General features: G+C 35.7%; 1 protein-coding gene across 5 annotated transcripts in view; it reads right to left on the bottom strand.

The window, feature by feature from the left end:
• DPP10 (dipeptidyl peptidase like 10) overlaps positions 1-20922 on the bottom strand; it is a 621333-nt gene that overhangs the window by 113875 nt on the left and 486536 nt on the right. For all 5 annotated transcript variants that reach the window (XM_039328209.1, XM_039328210.1, XM_039328207.1 and 2 more), the window contains exon 4: positions 4926-5020. In XM_039328209.1, the coding sequence (XP_039184143.1) occupies positions 4926-5020 (95 nt within the window). The remainder of the gene's footprint in view (positions 1-4925; positions 5021-20922) is intronic.

Below are 20922 nucleotides of genomic sequence, written 5' to 3'. Positions count from 1 at the left end.
GCTCGAAGCACGAAGCTGAAAACACCAGCCTGAAGATGACGAATGGGACTTCGTCGAAACGTCGCCAAGACATTCCAATTTTACGCGGGAGAAAACCCGAACAACCAAAGACTACATACAAACACCCGCGAAAACCTCAGAAAACATATATATATGCTTATATAAATTCCAAAGTGTTTTTTTCTCCAGAAGAGTGTGTGTGTGTGTGTGTGTGTGTGTGTGTGTGTGTGTGTGTGTATATATGTTTTCTGAGGTTTTCGTGGGTGTTTGTATGTAGGTCTTTGGTTGTTCGGGTTTTCTCCCACATAAAATTGGAAGTGTCTTGGCCAAGATACTTCCAATTTTATATATGAACATTTTCAAATGTATTCAAAAACACTTTTAAAAGCCCCTATCCAGTTTTGCTCCTTGCCCCATATTGTATTTGGATTCTTTAAAAATATAGTTTTCATTTTAGCTTATCCAATTTAGCTAGACTTCTTTTTCTACACCATAGTGTGCATTTTTATTAGACACAAATCTGCAAATCAACCATACAATGAACCATAATTTATCAGCATTTGTACATCATAAAATGTCTCCATTTTCCCATCCAAGTAAAATCTCTGTCATTGTGTACAAACTCACTACTTGCTCTATCTTTCTGGCATGCTTTATAACTTGCAATTTTTTTTATAGAACTTTCATGTCAAACACAATTACCTCAGTCTTTGATATATTGATGTTTAGACCTCATTCTTTAGCTACCATACATTCTATGTAGCATTTGCAGGAGATTCTTCAAGTAGATAAAGCTTCATAATCACAACCAACAAACCTTGTATACAAAAATTCTTATGGATTTGTCCATATATACATTAAATAACCAAGGGGATGCCCCTGACTTACACCCTGTTAATAGTAAAACATTCCACTCATTCCCATGCCTACTTTATTTCACCATATACCACTCTTATAACAATCAGTGAGCAACTTTCAATTCTCAATTTGTATAGAATATTTGACCCTTCAAGTCTATTCACTTTAACATACACTTTCACCAAATCTCCAAATGTATAGTAATTTTTATTTCTTACATTCATTTAATGTTTAATCTCCTATTGAAAGGAAAAGATTTAATTGCCCAATTCCTGCCCAAAATACAGCTACATTGCACCACACATTTTTGGTTCACTATCATTTCTTACATCTTTTCCATAAGAATTCTGCCAGGCACCTCCCCTGGGCACATTTATCCAAATTCCCAGGCTCTTCAATCTGGATAAGAACTTTTGTGATCAACTACAAACAGCCAATCTTTGATAAGTCAGTTAGCTGGTGTTACCTGATTGGTTGGTGGGTGGAACCTCTTCTTTTGAATTCTAAATGGGGGGGGGACTTGGACCTGCATTAAAGTGTAGGGGAGCAGAACTACAAGTCCCAGCAGCTCAAGGGGGAAAAGGAGGAGACAAAACTGTGAGGAGAGACTGGAAAAAGGCAGGAAAGTAAGGACTGAGGGGAGAGACAGTGTTGTTCTGAAGGAGAGAAATGCTGTGACATGTGAAGTGAAGTGACAATTCAAATCCAGCAGCAGAACTCAAAAAATAGCTGACTTCCAGATCCAGCAACAGTGTCCCGGTTCATCACCTTTGACTAGAGAGGACTGTTATCTTAGCTAAAACCTCACAAATCCCACAAGATGTGTCAGTGTGTTTGGGCCAGACAAGCTAGTCAGAGGGACAAAAGGGCCTGATCATCATCAGCCCCTTGGTGTGTGTGTGTGTGAGAGAGAGCTACATGTAATTTTTAAATTCACTTTTGCTACCTTGCCTTTTGAATAGGAGAACAATAACAATCACTTTGTCCAATTCTTAGCAAGATGTAATCCCTACCCACAAATTATGTTCTGACCCACATTCAGAATCTGTCATCACCTTTGCATTCTTCAAAAATTCTTTTAATCTTTCATCTTAAACAATCAAATCAGTCATATTTAGCATTTAAATTCATTACTTTATCTTTTGAACAGAATTATTTTTTAATAGAATTAAATTTTAATCATGTATTCAAAACAAGCAATTCTTTTCCAAGCAGAGACCTATCAAGCAATCAACATTCTGACCCATTCTTGGCCCCTAAAATAATCTACTTTCTCTTTCTATACTTACCCACTCTTATGTATGTCTCTGATCTGAGTAATTTTGCACCCAGATCATATTCACTGCAAATGGTACACAATGTATTCCCAAACAGATTCTTTGGTTATTATCTCAGATTCTTTGTTTACTATCACCCAATAAATCATTAATACACAATTTTTATCCGAGCTACCTTACCAAATTTGTGTCAATTATGTTCAGAATTTTAAAGGTATAAATTTAAAAGAAATGCATGAATAAAATTACAGGTAGTCCTTGAATTACAACCACAAATGGAACTGGAATTTCTTTCACAAGTTGTTGTGATCATAATTTGAATCAGACCCAATTTTATAACAATTTTTACCATGGTTGATAAATGAGTCACGTGGTAATTAGGCAAATCCAACTTCCTCAATGAGGATTTCAAATATATATATATATATATATATATATATATATATATATATATATATATATATATATGTCACAATTATGTTCCACAGAACATTGCAACCAGTTGTAATGCAAGCCAGTTGCCAAGCTCCTGAACTGCAATGTCATAATAGTGAGGGGTGGTACAATGCTACAATATCTCACATTATCCAATTAGTGTGAAGGCAAGTCTTAAGTAATTTCTTCACTTTTAAGTCACTTTTTCTAGAGGCTGTGAATTATCATTAAGCGAATAGTTGTAAACCAAGGACTACAGATTATATTCTCACTCCAACTGAGCTTCAGAGAAGTCTAAGTTTAATTCAGTTTAAAATCTTTCACAAATTAAATAATGAGACATAAATTGGTAGTACTGTAATAATATTTGGGATATTAAACAAAGAACAATTTAAATATTAGGAGAAAATACAAATATTAGTTAACAAATTGCTGTGTTTTTATAGTGCTAATATTGCTCTGCTTTTCTAAATAATATCTACTAAAATTAAATGAAACAAAAACTAAGAGAACTGTATGTTAACCTAATACTGCATATGATATAGTTTAATCTATGGTCACTTTTTAAATCATTTTGCAATAATGCAGAATTCTCTGGAATATCTCAAATGTTATCATAATGTTTCATACACAGAAGCTGCCCAATCTGAGAAATTTCCATGGGATGAACTCTGTATGTCCTCTTTGAACTGAATTGAAGCATGGAAGCCAAGATAAGTGTACAGTGAAAGAAGGACAATCACTCCCCAAAAATCTGTAAATTTCTTTTCTAATTTGAAGATAATGTCAAAACCAAATTCCATAAAATTGAAAGAGCTGGAAAGTAAAATGCAGGATAATTTTTCTGGAATAATGGATTAATGAAATCTGCTTCTGACAGGAAATGTCTTGGGTAAATATGTTTCCTTCTTTTACAATTATATTGTTTTGTAGCTTGTTTTTCGATTTTCGATTTTTAACATGATACTTTATAGCCCACAAAATAATAGCATAAAAAGTATTAGTTTGATAGAGTTAAATCATTATATTTTATCATCATAAAAATGCAAAAACAACCAATAAAAAGTTGTGTATCTTTAGCTTTATAATCCATATTGATGAATTAAGAAGCTATTATGTGCTTTAAAAGAGAGGATAACTTGGGTGAATTGAGTCTTTCTGTTTGATTAATTATAATATTATAGCACTTGTAATAGCATTAGCACTTAGACTTATATATCACTCCATAGTGCTTTACAGCCCTGTAAGTGGTGCCCCCAACAATCTGGATCCTCATTTTACCAACCTCGGAAGGATGGAAGACTGAGTCAACCTTCAGCCGGTCAGGATCGAACTTCTAGCTGTGGGCAGTTTGCCTGTAATACTTTATTTTAACCACTGTGCCACTATGGCTCCTGTATATTATATACAACTATTAAATGAATAGCAATAAATCTTGCTTTTTTGAAAAAAAAAGTTTTCATGATTGGGATTTAATTCTCTAATTGACAGTGACAAGCGGAGAATGATATAACATCACTACAAAGCAGATCCTTTTCCTTTTCTACCTTTAATTTTCTTGTTTTCACAGATTCCAGTGACACAATTTTCTTTAAATCATAATGAATAAACTAGTTATACACATTCAAGTAGTTCTATATTGAACACAAACTAATTCTATACTTACTGCTTATCAAATCATTATGTCCCAACTTTTATTTCACTAATTCCAGGTTAAATCTTTCAACAATTACAATTCATAGAATTGAAGTGAGTGATAGAAAAGAAGCAGACACTGTCCCCTGCAACATGAACTGCAGCTTATTAAATTTATACTTTTTAATAACATTTGTTAGCTGGAAAAGATGCTATCTGACTACCTTCAGAGAAAAATCAGATTGACTTCTGAACAGATTTTATAAATGTTGAAGATTTTATTTGCTAAAATTTACAAGTACAATCATAACCAATAAAGATTCTGTTTTACATGACATTCTTATTTGTCCTTTTTAAAATTTGCATTTTACAGTTAAATAACACTTCTTACCAAAAATGGAAAAAATAAATAGATATAATTCAATTAAAGAATGGCATGCCATAAACATTTTTTATTCAGTAACCCACATGTTATAAATAATCAATTGATTTTTCAATAATGAGAGTATGTATCTGTACTACCAATCAATATCAATCAGTCTTGCTGGTCTCATGGTCTCTTGTTTTGTTTATCTGTGACTCCATAAAGCAGGCAAGAACATGCCATAGTTAACATGCCACATTCAAAATTATATATGAGGTAGATTTGAAATAACTCTTGCAAATAGATTCAGAAAAAAAGAGCAATGTAATTTCTTATTAAAAATTAAGAATACTTACAAAAGTTGCATTTTCCAGCAATAATGTAGTTGTATTTGTTTTTACATTCAGTTTAATAACATGTCCATTCCTGTTTTTATATATCACTTCTGTATCTGTTAATAGAAAATGCATTAAGAATTAGAAAATGCAAATATTCTATGCAATAGCTTCTTAGTTAATAGACTTTTTCAATAAAAAAGGACATCACTGACCATCCAATACATTAAAATGTGATTAGGCTGAGATAATGACTTCATCAGTGTTATCTGTTTTTGTTAATTTGTTCAGAGATAAGTGCCCTTGGTCTTTTTGACTTTTTAATGGAGATAGTCTTTCACCTTAGCATTATTATACCTTCTCCTTTGTATAAAACAAGGTCAATTGACTTTTTTTTAAAAAAGAAGTAAGACTGAAGCAGTTTGACCATATCCCCAAAACATCTCTCTCTCTCTCTCTCTCTCTCTCTCTCTCTCTCTCTCTCTCCCTCCCTCCCTCCCTCTTGTTTTTTGCACTGTTTTCCACTGTTGCTAAGTAAGAATACATTGGATTTTTTTTACATTTAGAAACAAACAAACAAAACTTTGCAGGAATGGTTAGCTACTTCATTATTCTACTGCCCTGAAGTTTTGTAATTCTCCACCTATTGAAAGTAATCTTAAACATTGCAAAACACTTTACTGAAATAAGCTTTGATTGCGCATAAACCTTATATTAACCATGCAATGGCTGTACAAAAAAGGAAGGAAACTGTAAAGATTGTACTGTGATGAAATAGTACTGTGAAGAAGAACATATAATACAAATAAATTTGAATTGTTATGCTTACATGTTCTTCATTCCTTTCATGTCACCTTTCAGATTCTGCACTAACTAGACTAACTTCTAATCTTCTAGTTGACTTTTAGTTTACTCAAAAGTAGCTGACACCAGAAATACTAATTCTCTTTCTTATCCATAATAAATTAAAAACTCTTTTATTCACATCAGGGTTTAATAATTTTAAATATGACTGGTAAGAAATGTTAGGAAACATGAAAGGACCTTAAAAATGAGAAAGCATGTTATAGAGATGGATAGCCAGTAAATAACATAAGCACTTCAAAAATGGATGGCAGGAGTCAACAGTGGTAACCTAGAATACTTCTGGCATTTTTGCCTTCCTGCATGAGAAAAAAATAACATACATTCTTGCAGTAGCTGTAAACTAGTGGCAGCCCTTGAAGAAAAAGTTGATGTATTGAAGCAGCAAACAGCCACTTCTACTGATCAGAGAGAATGAAGATTTATCAGTTCAAAGAAAGGAAGTCATACAGCTGACAATGAAAGCAACTTTCAATAAGACACTCCACCAGGCAAACCCAACAGAAAAAGATAACAAGCAGAAGCAAAAAAAAAAAAAATGTATTATCTTCTACATTACTGGAATTCAGAAAGAGTTTTCAGGCTCTCACACAAAATAAAAAATAGGGGAAATGAAATGGAATAGGATCATGGACATGGCAGAGTAACTTCTAAGACAAGTCCGTTGATTATTTCTTCTTGTTAATACATGAGAGGGGAAAGACAAACTACTGTAAAACAGTGGCTATTATTATTATACTATAGGTTGTAGTATCACAGATTCTGAAAGAAGTTCAAGCTCTGGGGACTCAAGTGGAAGCCATGAAGAGAACAGAATAATCTTGCAAGTGAATGACTGACTACACAAATATTGTCAAGCGATGCGAATATCTATGTCTTAAGAAACAGAAATGGATCCTGTAAGTAACTTGTTGATGGGATACCTAGAATGGTATTTTGGCTTGTGAGGCAGTTACGAATGATCCTAAGTTCCATAATGTGTGAAGTAATTTATGGAGTAAAACTTAGCTTTAGTGAAAAAAAATTAGCATGAAGACATACAGTAGTTATCCAAAAAGAATATTTACTAAATATATGAAAAATGATGGAGAATTGTTAAAACTTGCAAATGTTCATACAACTGTGAAGAAAGAAAAAGAATGTTTGCAAAAGAAGCAAAAAATGTTAAATGTAAGAACATACTTTTACTCAGTTTGTTACCCGTATATAAGGTATATGAGTTTGCATGTGATGAGTATATGTGTTTGCAAATTAGAAGAAATATAATAGGAAATTAAATGCCATAAGAACAGGTACTCTTTCTTCATTGAGGAACCTATAGAGAGAAGAAATATTTTGATGGGTGAAATAGAAAAATATGGAATAGTGGCAGGATTAAAAATTAATAGAGAAAAGACTAAAATGTTAGTAAAAAATTTAACCGATAAACAAAAAAGGAAACTGGAAGAGAATTTGGAATTACAAGTAGCGAAAAAGATTAAATACTTAGGAATTTGGTTAACCTCAATAAAAGAAGACAATTATACAAAATTGATACTAAAAATGAAACAAGATCTTGAGACCTGGGGGAAACTCCAATTATCACTATCAGGCAGGATTGCATTGACTAAAATGAATATATTACCAAGATTATTGTATTTATTCCAAACAATTCCAATAAAATTAGAGAAAACTTTTTTTAAAGAATTGGATAAAGCAATAAATAAATTTATTTGGGTGGTCAAAAAAGCCAGGATAAATATGAAAATGCTACAAGATAGTAAGAGTAGAGGTGGTCTTGGACTCCCTAAATGGGAAATTTATTATTATGCAGCACGGTTATAATGGATCAAAAACTGGATAAACTTGGATAACGAAAGGATACTAATGATTGAGGGACATGATTTACAGACGGGCTGGCATGCATTCCTATGGAGGAAACAGAAGAAAACATATGCATATTTCCAGCAACATCAGATAAGAGGAGCATTGATCGGGATATGGGAAAAAATAAAAAAAGACTCTATGGGAAAATTCCAAATTGGTTTTCGCCAATGGAGGCAGTGATTCACCCAATACATTAGAGAGAAAAAAGATGATTAGGTACAAAGACTTACTAGATAACCGAGGAAATCTTAAGTCAAGAGAAGAGTTGGAGGAACAAAGAATACCCATAGACTGGTGGCTGTATTTACAAATTCAATCTAGATATAATAGGGATAGGCAAGAATATGGAATAAGTCAGACCCCACATCAACTTGATAAAATTCTAATAAATAAGGAAGGAAAATTATTATCAAAAATTTATAAATATTTATTAGAGATAGAGTTAGAGGAAGAAATAATGAAGGGGCCGATGATAGCGTGGGCACAAAATGTGGGGCGAAATATAAATTTAGAGGAATGGGAAAGATTATGGAATATAAATTGCAAATTGACGCTATCAACTGCATACAGGGAGAATCAATATAAAATGATTTATAGATGGCATTTAATACCGGCGAGATTGGCCAAAATGCATAAAAATATGGATGCGAAGTGCTGGAAATGTAAAATCAGAGAAGGAACATTTTATCATATGTGGTGGCTGTGCCCTAAAGCAAAAAACTATTGGGAAGGAATAAGAGATTGGATACAGGAGATAACTGAGGTACAAATGGACTTCAAACCGGAATTATTTCTTTTGGGCATAATAAATTTAAAGATTGAAAAACAACTCCAACACATCATTATACACATATTGACTGCAGCGTGGATAGCATATGCTCAATGTTGGAAGAGTGAAAATACACCCACAAATGACATGATTATGTATAAAATCTTGGAATGCGCAGAAATGAATAAACTTACACTAGAATTAAAAGACAAGGAGGCGACATAATTTTATGAAATTTGGAATAAATGTTATAATTGGCTAGAACAGAGAAAGAAAAAGATATAATTAATGATGTAAATAAAATGTAAATAAGATGTAAAGAATGGTTAAAATGTACAGCACTGTTCTGTTAAAAGAAAAGATTTAGGTTTATGAATTTTAAGTTTGTTTTGGGGTATGGTGTATGATGAAAAAGAAAATAATTTAAAAAAAAAAGAAAAAAAGGAAAAAAAGAACAGGTACTCAATGGATGATGAATGAATGAGAAAAGTATTTAATTGGATGGAATTTTACTCCAAAAGAGAGACATAAGAAGTTTAAGGAATAAAAGGCAGCATATAATGGGTGTGTTGGAAACATTTGCAAGAATAACAAGATATAAAAAGGTACAACAATATTAAATCAAGTGCAAACCTGAATCAGAATTTCTTTTCTCTCTTACCTCCTGCTTTGATTTTATTTTGGTTACTACAGTTTTACTTTTCTTCTATTTTGAATAAAGCATGGGGACCCCTGGGATGGATCAATGTAAAACCACCAACAGGAATTCACATTGACAAGGTGGGGCAAGAAAGAGAGCAAGACAGCAATCTACGATACATAAGTAAATAAATTTTCTAAAAATGTCTTTGGAAAAGAAATGTACTGTTTTGATACTTGCTGGGACCATCTAAATCAGGGGTGTCAAACTGCCAGCCCATGGGCCGGTTTCATCATACCGGAGCTGCCTCCACCCCATTGCCGGCAATGGCAAAAAGCTCCGATACATTGTGCGACATCACGTGGCGTCGCATGTTTGACATGTCTGATCCTGTGTGGTTTTGAGAGGGAAATGTAGATGGGAGGGGCTTTTTTCACAAACTGGAAACTAGTTAAACACATATATGGACATGCTGCCTACATCAATGCAAGGCTAGTCTAAGGAAAACTTAATCACATCAGGTGGGCTTCACTTGTTCTTCAGTTGAATCCCCAAGTGCCACACTTTAATTTCATTTGCATACATTAATAAAGTTGTAGCTCTTGTTACTGAAACATGACTGTCTTATGAGAGGGAAAAATGCTGAATATTTTGATTCTTTTCTGGAAAAAATAAATCTATCAAGCAAGCAAGAGCCTAGATTAAAAAAATACATATACAACATCAACCATCAAGCTGTCAGCAGCCTTCTGGAAGTAGCAAATTTGTGTTAACATGTAGAGATGCTTAGAAGAAACAAATTAAGTAGATAGGCACACATTGCTATATCCATCAATGTTATTGTATTTGAATGAGATAGCATTCTTCCTTTCTCAGCATATCCCTTTCCTTTACTAAAACTAACTACCTTTGTCTCTAATCCCTTATTCAAGCAGAACAATTTCCCACAATTGTAAATGCATTTTCTTCCTGACTTAATGCCTCCAGAAACTAATAGTAGGCTTGGATTAGCAGCAGCAGGGATTGCCTATCGCTCATGGAAAACAATCAGCTCCACCAAGATGATGAAATATTTCCACAAGTGAACTATGCTATTAAATCATCAGATGGATATTAAGATATGTCAAGAACCATTTTGAGTAGCACAGTTTCGCTTCTTTTTCTGATATACTAACAGCTTTTCCCAGTCACAAGGGGACTTTGGACTCCCTTTATCATCTCTAGGCAAGAGACGACTGAAAACAATAGAATGACATTCTTTCCTATTGCAGTGCTATGCTGTAAAACCTTCAGTATGTTTCCCCAAGCTTATTGCAGCAGTACTGGGAAAATGAAAGGAAGTATAAATACTTCTGTACTCTTCTTCTTTTGTAATGTCTGTGAGGTTCATAGCTGTCTCAAAGATGCTCTTTCAAAAGGCAACTGGCTGCTTTTTCCTTGAGGAAGAACGACAAAATATTTTGCTTCTCATCCAAGAAGCTTCATCATTTGTGATGGTGCAATGGATGGAAGGATATGTATTGATAGTTGAGACTGGATGGTGAGGGAATGGAAGGAGATGTTCTGACCGGATGGTTCCTGGGATATGGAAGGATTGTTTTTCTTTGCAGTCATCTGGTTGTTAGCACTCTCCCTGAGGCCTTACTTCAGTGGTGGGATTCAGCTGGTTCGCACCACTTCGGCAGAACCGGTAGCTAATTTTTTGTTGCCCAGGCCCAAAATGGACTTCCCGAAGCAATATCCACACAGAGAACCGATTGTTCACATATTTGATTTACTTTCTAATCTATTTCCTCAAACATAAGGAAGTCTAGGATTTTTAGAGAATGTAAGAAAATGGACTAAATGTGCAATATTTATTAATTTAGTTTATTTATTTAGTTAATTATTAATTTTATATGTCACCCATCTTGCTATTCAGAATATTGATTGTGAAATTCTGGCTTGCATTGGGATGATATACAGTAATGACGGCGACAGAGAGTAGAATAATAAGTCTTCTACTAATTAAGCATTTTAAGTGCTCAATTTAAACACAAACATATATCTATACAAACACAAACACACACAAAGAGATTTTTGCTTATAATACTCTCAATTTGTAATCAAAATGAAATGCAAATAAATACAATATTTTGTTACCTAATTAGTCACCAACATTTGTAATTTAGGAATTGAAATAACCTGTGACCTTTTAAAAAAATAGACCACTGTCATGAATATTTGTTTTGAGGAATCTATCTATGTAGAGAGAAAAGTTCCCTGAGGATGGGCTTCAGCATGAATCAGAAAGTTCAGAAGACTAAACATCTGGTTCCGGTGACCAATCCAGATTGGATACTACAATATGCAAATATATACTCTCCTTTTTTTAAAAAAAAGACACAAAACAAAATGAATATATGTTTATAATTCTGGAAAGCAGCCAAAAGAAATGAGTGTGTTCAATAGGCTAAATATGAATATGTATTTGGTACAGTAAGATACTATAGCAGATGGCAGAAATGTTAAAATTTTAATAGATATGTTAAAGTGCAATTGAAAATGTATTCTTCACACCTGTAATTCCTTAACAGAAACTTTACAAAAGAAGAGGTATCAGAATCTGACTTATAAACAAACTCATCAGACCAGATAAAATAACAAAAAAGGGATAATGAAATAATACAAATAACATGACAAAATGTTTCACGTTACTATATTGGACTCTGAAACTTCTTGAATTTTTTTCCACTTGAATTATTAAAAGTTAAGACTTTAAGCTAAAGCATCCTTCTTTCATCGTAAGTAAAAATATTTCTTCAATATTTTCTTCTGTTAAAGTCAAAATGTAAAAATAATTTTGTACCTTGGTAAAATATATTGCTTGGCAAACCCACACTCCAAACACAAAAGTGAAACCAGATTGCCCAGATTTGTTTTAATATCACAACTGAAATGACCTTAAACTCCAAGGGAAGAGCAGTTTTGTCTATATTATGAAAGTGAAGCACTATGCTGCAATGGAGCCCATCAATTTAGTTTCTTTCTCTGTTTGAGAAATTGATAGCACATGAAAGCCTGCTGGTTAACTTAGGTTAGTCAGTTTCCCTCACCCACCTCACTGGGTTGTTGTTGTGGGGAAACCAGGAACAGTAAGGGTTATGAAGTATGTTCGCCACCTTGAGTTATTTTTTATTTATTTATTAAATTAAATGCCATCCATCTCACTATCCAAGCAACTATGGGTGATTTATAACAGGGGTCCCCAACCACCGGTCCATGGACCAGTACCAGGCCGTTGCATGCCAGCACAAACAAACAAAGCCCCATCCGCGCGATGCAGGCAGCACACAAAACCACGCACCGTCCGGTCCACGGAAAACCCTCTCTCCAAGGAACCAGTCCCTGGTGCCCAAAAGATTGGGGGCCTCTGATTTATAATACATTTTAAAGTGTTATTTATAAAAAGGACTTCATTCATTTGTTCATTCATTTTATTTATATGTCACACATTTCTATCCAAGCAGCTGTGGGTGGCTTATAATACAATTAAAAACATTATTTATAAAAGGGAGTTATTAATAAGAATAAAAAGTGGGACAAAAAATATCTAAAAGGACCCATTGAACATTGATTGGTTCCAAGGAAAACAGGAACTGAAATTAAAACTTGCTACACAGCAAGTCAATAGCAGTATAGCATAATGATAAAGTTGTTGAACTTAGACTGGGGAGACTCAAGTTTTATAATCCACCCTCTGCCATGGGATTTCCAAGGGTGAATTCCATGAGCCAGTCTCAGCTCAGTCCAGCCCCATTGTTAAAAGAGAAAAACCAGAAAGAAAGCTGTACAATGTATACCACCCTAAGCTTTCAAAAAAAAAGACACATGTAAATCTAAAGCATAGTTGTGTACACACATGCATAGTAAATATATATACAAGCCAAAATACATATACTTGCTTTAAAATGTAGTCAAGGCAAATTTACACTGTATGAATTCATATATTTTAACAATGATATATTCATATTACAAATAATTATACATTCAAAATATTTAAGTATCCATTATATAATTTTCTACCTGGGGTACATGAATTTATCCCATTCAAATCTACCCCATGGTATTCATATTGCAAAAACAAAGGAAAATTTACAGTTGATCCTTATTAATATGGAAATAAACATTGGGATATATGCATGTTGATATTAGAAAATTTTAAACGCTATTCTTAAATGAACAAAAATGGTATCCTGCATAATTAATCTCAGAAGTCAATGTTTTATGCAGTAAAATAATTTTATAACCAAAACAATGATTTATATCCATGTATTATTTTTTTTCTGGTAGCAATATGGATGTGGTTTGATATCTCACCTCTTCCCAATTCACCTTCTTCACATCATTTGACCTAGGGGCACATACTACACAGTCATCATTGTAAACTATCTCCATTCAGTGGTAATTTCAATTGGAGAGACTCTGGCAGTCAAAATTTCAATGGTGACGCAGTACTTAAAGTACATTGAAGAGTATTCACTACAGATTTCTGTTTCGCAAATAACAGCAATGCCACCTGTTCTCAGAGCAACTTCTCCCCAACTGAAATGAAAGAACAGATGCTAAAGAACATGTCAGAGATTCTAGAGTGTCAGAAGTGCCATCTGTTGGTGATTTATATCATGGGAAGCATTACTTTTCATTCAATATTCATATTTCTTGTGCAGAGGGGGTTGTAAATAGCAAAATGAAAGATGAATTATGTCTCTGTAAGCAATAACTTTGCAACAAAAACTTTCATTCCAAAACAAATTTAGAAGATACATGGAAGACCCATTGCTTCTCTCAAGACCATTGAACTATTAAAAAGTTTGCCTCCAAAACTTTGATTAGCCCACTTTAAAGTAACAAAAAAAAATGTTTGTATTGTTAACAAATTAAGCAGTTGTTCTAAATAACAATGTTTTTTTAGATTTTTTTTAACCTGCCTTTACTAGCTCAAAGTCACACAATTGATTGGCATGCCTAATGCAGAACTAGAACTCAGTTTCTTGGTTTCTATCGGGTACTTTAAATACTAGACCAAATTGTCTCTTTTAATTTTTTTAAAATGATCCTTTGAATACTTGATACTGTACTATCAAGTAATAAAAGGATCGTTTTTAATTTTTTTTAAGGGAAACAATTTGGTCCAGTGGTTAAAGTACTAGATAGAAACTTTTTGTTTTCGTAATTTACTAATGCTAAAGTATTAATTAGTAAATTAGTAGAAAATTAGAAATTAGAAAATAAAAAATACCATCAGATTCTTGTTACATTATTAAAAAAAATATAGAGAGCAGCTGGTTATATTGTATCTTCAATACCACTCAGCTTTATTGAATTTGGAGTGGCTTTGATGATCATGTAGCAAAAGTGTTAGGGCATTTAGAAAGCTAAAACTGGCAATGTTGAATTTGCCTGTCCTTGGAATCAGCTCTCAATCCAGTGAAAATTGTGATATTCAAGAAGTACCACATGCAGGTCCTCAAATGTGTGTGAGCTGTTAAGGCTTGCTAAGGCCACCAAATATTGATCTCGTATTATCTAGCTGATCTTTGGTTAGTCTTTCCATGTCAAAGACCATGGAAAAGCCATTTATTTTATATATATATACACTGTACACATAAATATAATGTTTTGTATATTATTGTGAACTGATAATATAAAATAAAAACTAAAGTAAATACCTTTAATTCTCTGTATTCAGGTCTTTGGAATTTTGTTTGGAATATACTGCTATGAATAATAGAATGGAGATAATGATCATTATGCACAGCACACTAATTTTATTTGAAGGGATTGCAAGTTAACTTTTCATGCTGCACACAGCAATATATATATATAGATGTAACTATAAATGAGAAGAAAGAGAATATGGTTATGATAATAACAACAGTTATTATAATGGACTATCAGGATTCCTGTTTCATTTTTACAAAACAAAAGAGAATGAGAGAGAGAGAGAATGAAAGTCTACAATAAGTATAAAGCAATTTATACCTAACTGTGTTCCTGATATAGGATTATAATCAAGTTGTAGGACTATAACCAAGGCCAGATAAGTCTAAAAAGTATGGATTGGATTGTCAAGCCTAAAGTTTTTAAAGAACCATTCATGTTTCTTTATCATTGGGGTTTGTTGTTGTTGTTGTTGTTAATTGCGAAGTCGTGTCCAACCCATCGTGACCCCATGGACAACATTCCTCCAGGCCTTCCTGTCCTCTACCATCTTCTGGAATCCATTTAAGTTCACACCTACTGCTTCAGTGACTCCATCCAGCCATCTCATTCTCTGTCGTCCCCTTCTTCTATTTCCCTCCATCTTTCCCAGCGTTAGGCCCTTCTCCAGTGAGTCCTTCCTTCTTATTAGGTGGCCAAAGTATTTGAGTTTCAACTTCAGGATCTGGCCTTCTAAAGAGCAGTCGGGGTTGATCTCTTCTAGGACTGACCAGTTTGAACGCCTTGCAGTCCAAGGGACTCGCAGGAGTCATCATTGGGGTTACAATCCTGCAATTTTAATATTCAGTGAATAATAAATAATGATGTAGCATGGAGATACTTTTCCATTATCTTCACAAATTGTGCCAATTAATTGTTTAATTATCAGTGTCATCAGTGTTGAGTTACTGTGAACCTGCCATGTTTGTATGTATCCCTATAAAAAGAAAAACTTAAGAAAGTTTTTGTAACTGGTAGATGGTTTTAAGAGATGGGAACATTTGCTCTAAGTTTTGCTCCCCATTTGCTTGTGCAAGCTCACTGCTATTTGTACCAGTGAAGAAAATGTGAGTTCTGACAGTGTTTCAGCATTGTCTGTGCAACCCTTGTTCTCTTTAATAAAATGTTGTGACACATTCCTCTAAGTTTATCCACAATTGTGATCCATACTTGGAACACCAGATTTGTGTGTGACCACTATCTCATGTTGAGCTTTGGATCTGGGATAGGCCCATTATCATTGTAGTGGCCATGAACTCCCTAGGCATCGCAGACTCTATTTCTAGAAAAGTTTATTAAAATTGATTAAAATCTTTGAGCATACATTTGGGGAACATCAATGCCAACCAAGAAATGGAGTCAAGGAGCTCAGGCAAGGAGGTTACTGTGCAAAAAAGAGGCTGGTACAATACCGGGTTTCCCTGAAAATAAGACTCGGTCTTATACCTTTTTTGCCTCCAAAAGAGGCATTAGGTCTTATTTTCGGGGGATATCTTTTTTCCCCACTGTCTAGCCTCGCGGTGGCGGCACCAACAACCCCATCCAGTAGGAGCTCACATGGCCACCACTGTCCCACTTCTTCTGCAGCCACTCACCGCCACTCATGCGTGTCACCCTTGGCCTTCGTTTCACCGGCAGAGCAACGGGTTGATGTGTGCACTGCCACCACCAGCCTCTGTTTCTCCAGCAAAGGCCTGTGAGCAACCACAGAAGTGGGCTGGCAGTGGCCACACTGGCTCCTGCTGGATGGGGCTGTTGGTGCTGCCATGAGGCGAGGCAGGTGTCAGGGTGTGGTAGGCCTGGCTGGAGCAGTCCTGAGGTAAGCTGGTACAGAATGCGTGGGGCCGCTCCACCCCCCCACCCCTGCCCTAGCTTTATTTTTATGTGTGCACCTCTCCCCACCTCATGCAACCAAACAGTGGGATGGAGTAGGCGGGATCTTAACTAGGGATTATTTGGAGGTAGGGCTTATATTAGGTGCACGCGTAAAAATAAAGCTAGGGCTTATTTTGGGATAGGTCTTATTTTCGGAAAAACATGATAGTAACAATCCCAACAAAGCCCAATCTAATGAACAGAGGCTCACATCTATGGACTCGTGATGATGGCCAATAGCTGTAAGAGATTCCCAAATGACAATCACGTCACCTCTGTTCTAGGGTCTCAGCTGATGTCACATTTGAAACCCGGCCTGAGCATATATTCAGAACAACTATCCCCCTCTCTTCAGACTCCTCAAGATCCTGGGAATATGTGTGGACCTCTGAGCAATAAATAGATCACTAATAAGGGAGACTTTATTACCAATCGACCTGGCATTTAGAAGCAGCAGCCAGAAGCCAGGGCATTGCAGCTCTGCTGACATGGTACCAAGTCCGAGATGTAGAAGCTGGAATGTGGAACTGGTATAAGTGACTAGTCCTGCATTTCCTGAGAATGGGTTGCTCCCTGTCTCCCACCTGTCAAGCACCAGGGAAATCAGGAGATTCAGGCAGCTCAAATGAGTATAAAGATTTATTGCAAGCTTAAGCTCTCTACAAGAATTTGAGCTAATAATGGTCAAGGGAAATGAGTGGGAATTAACAAGGCATTTCAAGGTGGACTGGACTTAGATCTCTTATGGGTGTGCAGGGATTCATGGCTTATTATGCATTTGACTTCTCCCTTCGGCTCAGCCTAGTCATCTCTTACACTAGCATTCCTCCCCCTGCCTGCCACCACCATTATTTTATGGTCGACCCCTCCACCCCCCATGACAGCCCTATCCCCACTATTAATTGTTAGGAATATTTTTTTTTAAGATAATGGGTGTTCAGGATTTTTAAAATAATTTTACAGCTAGCAATATTGAAGAAAAGAGAAGCCTTGGCTAGAATCTTTCTCCTTGTCAAGTTAGATTTTCACTGAAACTTAATTGTTTATATGGCATTTAGTTACATGATTCATCCCTGGCATTGAACTGCTACAGTACTTGGAGGGCATATGTTTCTTTTTAACATTAGATATATGAACGTCAGATTCTAAAATGAGAAAAGTTCAGGGCTTCTTCTCTCTTGCAAATTTTGACTTTTGAGTGTTTAGTATCTTTTTAAACAATGTTTTCTTATTTCAAATTTTCAATGGCATTTAACTGCTATTCAAACTGGATTTAGATATATAAAATTAAGAAAAGCTCAGCTGGTTAGCAATTAATAAGGAAGCAAATCAGTTTTCTTTTTCTCTAAACAAATTAAAACTAAAGAGACCAAAGAAAAACAATATATTGAAATTAAGGGACAAAGAACAGCTACATCATGGTTTCACGAGTTTCACAAATGTTTCTGAAATATACTGCATCAATTCACAATTGTTTTATAGTCAAATTTTATATTTTGTTCTTATTTTTATTCCTGAAAAGAAATCTTGTATCACTGATTTTTTTCCACAGCAGGAAAAAATTAAACATGTCAGACATAGTTGAATGGAAGAAAAAAGTATTGAATATTACAAATGTTGCTTCATTTATACAATTATAGCATGATGTGTATGGCATCATTATAGCTTCTACCAGATGCCTATGATTACAACCAAGAAGTTAGCCAGTAATTTAAGAAGTTAATTTGGAAAGAACAATTTGTGAGCAAAAAGCCTTTGTATAGTTTCAAGTCTTTGTATAGAATATAACCAGCCAGCCAGCCACCTTTTGTTTAACATTATTACAATAAAGACTATCTACTGTAAAACAGAAATATTTCTTTGCAATATGCTTTTGAATCACTTTTCCTAAACATGGCTTAGTGCGCTGTCCAGTCTTTTTAATACAATCAAATTAAAACTATCTTTGTTATTATGTATTGGGAAACTGCCACTTAGGCTGGAAGAAATGGTCAAGGCATAAGTTAACTTCCCCCAAGATCCATGAAATCTTATCTGGTTGTCCCCAGGGGAGGTGAGCAGCCTAGAGAAATTCTTGTAACACAGGTAGAAAACAATAAAGTTGTTTATTTAGCTATTTATGAGTGGCTCTAGTTGCTTGCATCTGATATAATATGGGGTGTATATGATATCTTTATATTTGTCATTTTTTAACTAGGAATTTAGTTCCATAGATTCTGTTGTTCCTGTATTCTGTTGTATAAAATGATTCAGTTTTGGATGATAATTTTTCAAGTCAAATAAAATCTTAATTGTCTGATTTGTTCAATTCAACTAATCCTCAGCACATTAGACAAAGGTTTTGGCATAATGTAGTAAAATCAAGATGATACCTTCATTTATTTATACTTCAACTTTTCCCCCTTCTGTTCAATCATGTCCAAACTGCCTTAACAAGTACCTGCAGTTTTCTTGGCAAGGTTTTTCAAAAGAGTTTGCTGTTGCCTCCTATCTATGGCTGAGAGAAAATGACTAGCCAAAGGTCACCCAGCTGGCTTTGTGACTTAAGGCAAGCATAGAACTCACAATGTCCTGCTTCTAGCCTAATGCTTTTACCAATGTACCAAACTGGCTGTCATGCTTTGACTGATAATAGGTATATTACTGTCCTTCAATTCAATTTGCAATATAATATTATGAGGCTAAAATTGGATATCATGATGTATGATGTTCTTCAGAGCACACTTACAATAAAAATCTGATTTTTCTGTCTTGATTTCAGAAGTCTGTATTTCCTCTCCAATGCATGCTACTTTCTGTCTGTCTGTCTGTCTGTGTCTGTCTCCCTCTCTGTCTCTCTCTCTCTCTTTTCTCTATCTATCTATCTATCTATCTATCTATCTATCTATCTATCTATCTATCTATCTATCTATCTATCTATCTATCTATCTATCTATCTATCTATCTGTTATGTCCTGAGCCTGTGAAAGCAGGCTCGGGGCATTACACCGGTCCCGGGCAGGTGCAAGCTGCCTGGGACCAGACTGGCTGTCGCCAGCAATCGCGCGCATGCGCGAAGTGCAAGCACGCCAAATGTTGCAGTTTGGCCCGGGAATCGCCTATAAAAAGGGCAGGGAGACTTGTGCGTTGTCGGCGTCTTGTAACCAGTATGCTGAACAGAAATAAAGAGGCTCCTGAGAACTACAACTGCTTCTCGTGTCATTGCCATTTCGCGAAGGACTTAACACTGGCGACGAGGATGGGATTGCCTTACATCGACTGAAGACAGGTGTAAGCTTACCCTAGAGTCCTGAGCAGTAGGAAACGGCGTTAACTCAGCAGCTGCCCGCCAATCCAGGGAACATCGGGGGTAAGCTGGCTGATAGACCCTTCCTGTTCTACAAAAATGGCAAAAGTTGGAAGACTTTCAGAATTCGACGTCTCGCATCCGGAAAGATGGGAGTCCTACGTAGCCAGGGTGGAAAACTATCTTAAAGTCAATCAAGTAAGAGAAGATAGTTTAAAAGCCGCCACCCTGCTGTGCGTTTGCGGTCAAGACGCATTCGAAATTGCTGAAAACATAGCAGCACCTGTACCTCTAGAATCTGTTAACTACACAGATCTCAAAAAACTACTAAAGGAACACTTCCAGCCCAAGTTGTCCGTCATCGCTTGGCGCCACACCTTCGAACAGAGGGATCAGCGGCCCGGAGAATCAGCCAAAGAATACATTGCTGCGCTGAGGAAAGCCGTTAAACACTGCGATTTCAAGGATCTAGAAGAACAGCTAAGAGACAGATTCATATGCGGACTGAGGCATAGAGAATTGCAGCAGAGACTTTTCGCTAAAGAAGACTTATCATTCCAAGATGCCTTGAGAGAGGTTACTGCAGAAGAGGCAGCAGGAGGCGCCATCAAGAACATGAGGCTGATCAGAAGCACTCCAGAAGCTGTGTCCGTGCACCAGGAAGGAGTCCAAAGGAACCCAGAGGAGGATCCTGACGATGAAGTAGACCGTCTCTACCCCATGAAAGAAGGGAAACAGAAGGAAAGCTCTTCAGCTCTCCCCAAGTGCCTCGGTTGTGGAGGTCGCCACAAGAGGACTGACTGCAGATTCCGCTCCGCTATCTGTAGAGCATGCGGAAAACAGGGACACATTGCAGCTGTGTGTCTGGGCCGTCAGAAGGTACAAACTCAGGAAGAATTGCGCCTGAAAGGTACCAGGGTCCCCAGCCAAAACAGGGTGGGTTTCTGTGCTTCGCGAAGAAGCATATATAGGACAG

This window comes from Crotalus tigris, unplaced genomic scaffold, assembly GCF_016545835.1.
Source record: "Crotalus tigris isolate CLP2741 ecotype Arizona unplaced genomic scaffold, ASM1654583v1 scf7180000024374.3283719, whole genome shotgun sequence".
Lineage (NCBI taxonomy): Eukaryota > Metazoa > Chordata > Lepidosauria > Squamata > Viperidae > Crotalus > Crotalus tigris.
This window is presented reverse-complemented; position numbering and strand designations above follow the sequence as displayed.